The sequence below is a fragment of the Lepidochelys kempii genome, chromosome 1, assembly GCF_965140285.1.
Source record: "Lepidochelys kempii isolate rLepKem1 chromosome 1, rLepKem1.hap1, whole genome shotgun sequence".
Lineage (NCBI taxonomy): Eukaryota > Metazoa > Chordata > Testudines > Cheloniidae > Lepidochelys > Lepidochelys kempii.
Window position 1 is genome coordinate 7744196 of NC_136380.1, and position 8344 is coordinate 7752539.

General features: G+C 47.1%; 1 protein-coding gene across 1 annotated transcript; it reads left to right on the top strand.

The window, feature by feature from the left end:
- The first annotated feature begins 6112 nt into the window (after positions 1-6112).
- Positions 6113-7084, top strand: LOC140898064 (olfactory receptor 51G2). Its single transcript, XM_073311552.1, has one exon. The coding sequence runs from the start codon at positions 6113-6115 to the stop codon at positions 7082-7084; it is 972 nt and encodes a 323-aa protein (XP_073167653.1).
- Positions 7085-8344: the final 1260 nt, after the last annotated feature.

Below are 8344 nucleotides of genomic sequence, written 5' to 3' on the forward strand. Positions count from 1 at the left end.
GATGGCAGATCAGGTGAATGGGCTGTCAACGGGGCCATGAAATCTCTCCTCCGCTACCCCGTCTCCTTTTAGCAGTGGTGTTATTTTTGTACAGTTGAACAGACTGGATCACCGGCTGTAGCCAAAGGAAACCGAGGGTTGTAAATACATGCTCACATGTGTTTTCCTTCAGGAGAGGAAAAACCACCACTCATCCAGGTGCTTGGGGCTCTGTGGGCCTTGGGATGGTCCCAGGAGCTTCTGTTGGGCTTTGCCAAGACCTAAGAATAAGCTTTGGTCTGTCCCTGCATTTCTTGCCTTTTGATTCAGGCGCACGTGGCAGATCGTTCTCCAGCTGTGGATGCTCAATCCCAAAGGAACCCTGCATCCTGAGCACTGCTCAGAGCATCACAGAAAAGAAATTGGGATGAAATTCACAGTGGATCAGCCATGCACGCCTATGCACCATTTGAGGGGGAATTTCCACACCGGCTTTAGATGGTGTCACCATTCCCCAGATGATGCTAGCTCGTTTTATCCCTGGAGCTCATCTACAGACATCCCAAGGGTGCCTTTTTGAATGTGGTGGATGCGCCTGATCGCACAGATATCGTCAAAACATTTTCCCATGGGAGGATCCCCCAGTGTCCCCTGTTCCACATGGTCCCTCTTCACCCTCATATCAAAGTTCACTAGCTAACCCCTGCACTGCATTATAAATATGAATAGGATCAGTGACAAGGAACATGGAATAAACATTGCTGGAAATGCACTTAACTTCAGCATGTTTGCCAAGCGGGGCTGCCTCCCTCCAGGGTATGGGAAAGTGGCTTTTGTCTCAATGGGAAAACAAAGCAAGGGATTCCCCAGTTTCTGGTGTCCCTCTTTGCAGCATACCCAGCCCTGGGAAATGGGATTAAGCAAAATCACAGGAAGAATAATTGTGTGGGAGTAAATTGTTCAAATGTCACAGCGATGAGCTCTGTGTGTGTGTGTGAGAGAGAGAGAGAGACCCAGCTAGGGGGAAAGTCAGCAGATTCAAATGTCTACACAGCTACTTGTATAGTGCTAGTAAAGTGGGGTAGTAGCCACGCAGTGGGCACGGGACTGGGGCTCAGGATCCCTGGGTTCTGTCCTGGCTCTGCTGCTCGGTGACTGTGGGAAAGTCACGCCCCCGCTGGGTGCTTCTATTTTCTCTCCCAAACATCTGCTTTGTCTGTCTAGACACTGAGCTCCACATGTGCACCCAGCATGCTGCAAAATGGGGCCCCAAACTCAGTGGGTCCCTCTAGGTCCTGCCGCAATGACGGGCGATCACTCGTTACCGAGTATGATCATCTTCCATGGGAGTGATGGGTCCTCAGGTGGCTAATAAGGCCAATCCTTGAACCACAAATTCTATTACAATGCGGGCAGATGTTTTCAGGCTCAGCAGGAGGCTGCTGACAGTGACTGGAAGCCAGTCTCTCCTTCCTCCTGCACATCATGTCCTCTTCAGCTTCAGCCTCTTCCTGCCGCAATAAAATCATAATATGAAACCCCGAATGGGCAGGGGACAGAATTAAGGTCTGAGGTCAAGGTTCATTCTGGCATTTCCAGCCTTGTGTTCTTGACCCTGCAGCTTTAATCGTTAGGGAGAGACATGTACATGTAGACACACAATTGAGTCCTGTTGTGCTCATCACAGATTCCGTGCAACCCCTGCGCAGAAGCTGAAAGCTCACAGAGAAATGAGGAGTAATTGCTTGACACACAGGATAAAAGGAGGGGAAAGAACCCAAAAAGGAAGAGCTGTCAGAAGCCAAATAGGCCAGCGATGGACTCCAATAGCAAGGCTATGAACTGAACCATGGAAGGGCCCGGGGGACACCCACAAGAGAATCCCACAGGCGGGATACTTGACCCAGGATATGCAGGTCTCATGTGGACCTTGGGTTGCAGGAGATGGAACAGACAGAAGTTACTACCTGGGCTGGGGCTGTTAGTAGCGGGGAGGACGGGGGGGCACCAGAAGTGAGTGAAATAGAAACACCAAGGGCCATATCCTGCTCTCGTTTACATGGGTGCAACGCCTATTAACTTCATTGGGAATTGCACCCATGCAGATCGGAGCAGAAGTTGGCTCCCGGTGTGAAAATATGACCTGGTGTGTATGGCAAATATGGCTTATGTCTAGGCCATTTGAGAGATTCCCTTTGAATGTTCCAGAACTACAATGAGTCTAGGGAAACACATATGGAAATGAGCCAGGAATGCAGGGTACATTCATTTGCACCGCGGAACTGACATTTCTCTCCTCCAGCCTGAACACAAGTCGCCAAATCCGTGCATGTCGCTGGACTATGATGCATTTAACAGATTGGATGGAAGGATGCTGTTGTGGTTAATGAACCCCACTGGGACATAGAAGAGGTCACTTCAATTCCCTGCTCCGCTACAGGTGCTGCGTGTGAACATGGGCAAGTCCCTTCTTTTCTCTGTGCCTCAGTTTTCCCCATCTGTAAAATGGGATAACAGTGGTTTTCCTATCTCACAGCAGAGGTTGTGAAGATAAATTTATTAACATGAGAAACTCAGCTACTGCATGGGACTGTACGAGTCATTAGCTAATAATGCTTCTTTTTCTGGCGCTGTAATATTTTGTCTGGTTTTTATTGTGCATTCCATAATATTTTATGGTTTTTAAATAAATCCGAAGCACAGTGGGGAGGGCTGGTGCCATTTCACATCCCTTATTCCCTTAGCAGCATGTGATGTGTGTTTTCCTTACAATTTATTACTTTTTTAATTACAGTTTCAATCTCACAATAAAAGTTATTTGTATCCCAGCCCGCTGCTTTGTCAGTCATAAATCAGGGCTAACTGTAAATACGCTGCCCAATAAGCCAGCAGGGGAGAAGTAGGTCTACTGAGAAAGCCTTATAAATGGAAAGATCATTTGCTTTCCACAGTATTTTCCCTTGCACATTTCATATTGTTTACACTCAGAAAGCTCAGGCTCCTCTGAGACCCTTGATTGGTTACATGACCCCAAATCGATCATTTTCAGGATGTGTTATATATACCGTCTGCCCCACCCTGGGAGACGGATGTCAGTCCTTCGTTTGGTCTGAAATTGGATTGTGCTGCTTTGTAACGTATGGACAGGCCGTAACCTCCCACTGCTGTGTGATCCCGGTGAGTAAACTGTTTTAGCAGCGTCTTGATGGTTCCTTGATGTGTTAAATTCAGCGTGTAGCTAACAGGAGGGATATAGCTTATGGAGGGGGCGTGGACCTTTAAAGTCGGGAAAAGTGTCTCTGAAACAGCATCGGGGGGTTCCAGGTAGCTCAGTGATTCGGTTGAGAAATAAGATGCGTCGTTACTAGGCACTGATCAGATCCAAAACCCTGCTAGAGCCTCATCGCTAGTGATGCTGGCCCAGCCGAGGGCCATGGTACCAGACAGGTGTAATGAACCTCTGGTGCAGCTCGAGGGAAAGGCTCGGCATTGAAATCTGCACCTGCTGTCTGAGCCTCATAGGTTCCAGTTCTCTCTCTCCCCACTTTACGGCTCTGCAGGGCCAATGGAAGTAACAGACAATTAATTTTGGCCTCTGCAATCACAGCACACAGGGTTTCAAGGGGCTGTTTTCAGTCACTTTTCTCACCACCCCTGCTCCTTAAGTCAATGGCCATACCCTGGCTGTCTTCACGTGATGTTCAGCTTGACAGGCGGCGAAGGCAACGAGTGAGCAGCTCTCCCCCGGATGGAGATGGTTCTCTGCCGGCCCCGTAGAACTGTGAAGTGCCCTAGATTCCCTTGCAGAGACAGCTCGTGGGGAAAGCTTTCTAGCCAAAGCCACAGACACAAATCACACCAGAGCTTCCAAGAGCATTGGCAAAGGTAAAGGGCAGAACCCTCCACCAAGTCTGCTATAGCCCATCAACAAGGACTGCCATCTTTGTTACTTGTCTGTACAATGCCTAGCACAACTGGGCTTTGGTCCTTGACTGGTGATGACTAGGTGCCAGTGTAACCTAACACTGCTAACAATTCTAACCTGCCCAGAGGACAGTTTCTTCCCAGTGCCTATTGGTTAGACATTGGCGTGTGGCCCAAGGAGGAGAATTCATGTCCCTTTTGATTTCATTATCATATTTGCAAGCATGTTTAGAGACTAATGGATGAAATCTTGCTAGGAATGAAAGTCACGTGTCACTGAATATTCATATAAGAATATATGGCCATACCAGGTCAGACCAGAGGTCCATCTACCCAGTATCCTGTCTTCCAACAGTGGCCAATGCCACTGCCCCAGAGGGAATGATCAGAACAGGTAATTAGCAAGTGATCCATCCCCTGTCGCCCATTGACATCTTCTGGCAAACAGAGGCTAGGGACACCATCCCCACCCATGCTGGCTAATAGCCATTGGTGGCTCCATCCTCCATAAATTTATCTAGTTACTTTTGGAACCCTGTTATAGTCTAGGACTTCACAACATCCTCTGGCAATGAGTTCCACAGGTTGACACATATTAATCTGAAATGAGCTCTATTAAATGACGCATTCTGCGCCTGCAGCACTATCATAATTCAATTACGATCTCGTTACACTGATTACATTTTATACCGAGAGTTAAGTATTATTTAGGTCCAGGACAACCAGGCTCCTTAACAGAACTTTTCATTTCAGTTTAGACCAAGAATAAGAAAACACTTTAATTTGTGTGTGTATTGTCATAGGGCCTAATGGCTCCAAGTGAGATCAAGGCATCACTGCACTAGGCGCTATACAATCTCTGCCCTGATGAGCTTACAATTTATATAGACCAGACAGACAAAGGATAGGGGAGGAAACAGAGCCCCAGAGAGATGAAATAATGTAGCATCCAGTGCCAGGTGCCTCCAAGGAAGCTGCAAGACACCCTGCAGCGGGTGGCTCTGAGTAATCTGTTCTCAAGGACAATTTCCTTCCTAACCCCATTAGTTAGAGGTCAGCATATGTGCTGAAGCATGCCAGATCAGATATCCACCATCATACAGCGCAGCTGGGTAGATTCTGATAGCACTTTCGAATGAAACACATCCCTGGCAGATATTGGTGCCTGCTGATTGCTAACTAACAGAAGCCTTGTGTCAAACTAAGCAGCCTGATTGTCAGAGGTGCTGAGCACCTTTGGCTCCCATTAATGTCAGAAGGAATTGACGGTGCTCAGCACCTTTGAAAAGGCTGGCCTTTATCCCTGCCCCTGAGGCTGAATGCATTGATGGCTGACATTCACCTCAAAGGGGCAGAGATATAGGCCAGCACTAACTCTATGCCTCACTGGACACCTCCAAACAAGACTTCAGTGTCTGATGAAGTTTTTGAATTTCACCCTGATGTTTGTAAAGCCCCATACAAGCCTCAGACAGGCACCACAAGAGAGGTTCACAGTATTGTTCACAAAAATTACAGGTGCTCTTTGAGTAGAACTTTCTCTCATGGGTTTTCCTTCCTCTGGGGGCTCTACCCCTCTCTGCCAGCCATTGGATACTGAAATGAAGGAGGACTGGCTGTAGACCAGTATTGTAGAAACTGAAGCTCAGATGTCTTGGTCTGGTGGATTGGTGAGAGGACAAATTCAGAACTGAGGGTGAAGGAGGCTGAAGGCTCAAATCTCCACTCTGCAGTGTCATTTTGACACTGGAGTGACTGCAAAATTGGTGTAATAGCAGCGAATCAGACCTTAACTTTCACCTTCTTCCGAGCCTTCGGCGTCATCTACACCAATTTGTACCTGCTTCCCAACAACACGTCAGTCTAGGTGGCAATTGTGGTAGAGATTCCCTAGTGCCTAAGAAATTCTATAAAGAGGCATCAGTGATACATGACAGTGTCCAAACATGGGGGTTTAGTGGTTGTTAAATGGATGTATATCCTGTAGCGCAGTGTAATTACATGCAATTTTGTATCATTACATGATTGTAGGTTCAGTAGAGCATCTAGTCATATGGAGGGCTTTGCTAGTTATGTGGTCATATGTACTACAGAGCAGGTAATCAGATGGGTGGTTGTGGTTTTAGGGTACACTGTACAGAATCAAATGACATGGGCAGTTTGTTGTGGTTTTGTTTTTAACTCTAGGCTGTGCGACATCTGAGGTGGGATGGAGCAGCCCCAGCACACCATGCCACTTGTCAATTCCTCCTTCTATCAGCCTTCCACCTTCCTCCTAACGGGCTTTCCAGGTCTGGAAGCCAATCACCACTGGATCTCCATCCCTTTCTGCATGTTCTACCTTATTGGGCTTTCAGGGAACTGCCTGATCCTGATCATCATCAAGAAGACCCAAAGTCTTCATAAGCCTATGTACTACTTCCTTTCGATGCTGGCTTTGATGGACCTGGGCTTGGCTTTGTGCACCCTTCCTACCACGCTGGGCATCTTTTGGTTTAAGATCAGAAAAATTGAGTTCAATGCCTGTCTCACCCAGATGTATTTTATCCATATACTGTCAGTGATGGAATCCTCGGTGCTCCTGGCCATGGCCTTCGATCGTTTCATCGCTATCTCCAACCCTCTGAGATATTCATCCATCTTGACCAAGTCAACCATCATAAAAATAGGGCTGGCAATTGTTTCAAGAGCTGTGATCTCCCTCTTCCCAATACCCTTTCTGCTCAAGAGGTTAACCTACTGTGGGAACAATGTGCTTTCCCACTCATTTTGCTTTCACCCTGATATCATGAAGCTGGCCTGCGCGGATATAAAAGTCAACATCCTGTATGGTTTAATTGTCATTCTTTCAACGGTGGGTGTGGATTGTGTGTTCATTGTGCTATCTTATGTTCTGATCATTAAGACTGTGGTCAGCCTCACAACCAAGGGAAAATGTCTCAAGGCTTTAAACACATGTGTCTCCCATATCTGTGCTGTCCTAATCTTCTTCATTCCAATGATTGGGCTGTCATTTCTCCATCGCTTTGGTAACAATGTTCCCCCTATGGTTAACATCGTGGTGGCCTATATCTACCTTATTGTGCCCCCTGTCTTAAATCCTATCATATACAGCATCAAATCCAAACAGATCCGCAGAGCCATGCTCAGAACACTGTGGTGGAAAAACGATTCAACGTGATGGACTTTCACCATCAGGATTCCCAGAAAATTCAGGTGAATTGCTTCGTCATGTTAAATCAAAGGGTGCCCTGTGCTTAGCCAGAAGAAGAAAACTGCAATTCCACTTGGACATTGTATCCCAGCTCAATGTTATGTTCTTCCATTTCCTCCTAGAATCACTCCCACTCCCCTGCCAACTTCATCAAACCAAAGGCCCTGATTGCTGGGGTCTGCAAGAAGGGTGGGATCCACCTATGAGGATGCAATTGCAAGATTTGGGCCCAAATCAATTATTTTTTAAAATGACGAGGGCGGTGGAACGGGGAGCCACTAACATGTAGACCCTGAAAAAGCTAGTCACCTAATCAATCGGTGTAAACCTCCCTTTGCCCTGCTTGCCTAAGGTCCTCTCTTCCTGCCTCATGCTGTGCCCTATCTAATATGGTCTGTAAGTGCCTCGGGGCAGGGGCTGTGACCAAGCTTTTCAAAAGCCCCCGGTGATTCTGGGCGCTCCAATTACTGGGGGCTCAACTGGCGGCACTCAAAGGGGCCTGATTTTCAGAGGGAGGGGGTGCTGAGCACTTTCTGAAAATCAGCCCCTTTTAAGGTGTCTCAACTCAGGCACCCAACGTTTTCAAAAAGTTCGGCCCAGATCTTTAATTGTGTCTGTAAAGCACCCGGCTTATCTCTGGTGCTGTACACAGTGGTGCTTTTGCATCGGTTGTCGCTTTCAATGAGCCTCACTGGCTTGTTTTGCATGTTGTTCTGTCGGCTGTTCTGCACTGCACATAATCAATACGTGTTTTACAACATCACGCCCACAGAAAGGGAGATTTAGCTATTTAAAATGGTGATGAGAAATAAGGACGTCATTTTTCTGTGTGCTTGTAAGAGTTGGGATTATGCTAGGGTAGTACTGGCTTCCTGGTCAGAGCCAGTATTAGTATTAATATCAGACTGGAAACAAGGGGTACATTTTTAACAGTCAGAGTACTTAACCATTGGGACAATTTACCAAGGGTGGGAGCGGATTCTCCATCACAGGCAATTGTTAAATGAAGACAGGATGTTTTTTTTCTAGAAGACCTGCTCTAGGAATTATTGTGGGGCAGGTCTCTGGCCTACGCTCTACAGGGGGTCAGACTAGATGATGACCATGCTCCCTTCTGGCCTTGGGATCTATGAATCCAGTAGACATCATGCATTCACCACTTGGCTATTGTTTTGGATTCTGGGTGCAGGTAGTGCCCCTAGTGGCTGAGAAGAGGAAGGACTCAGT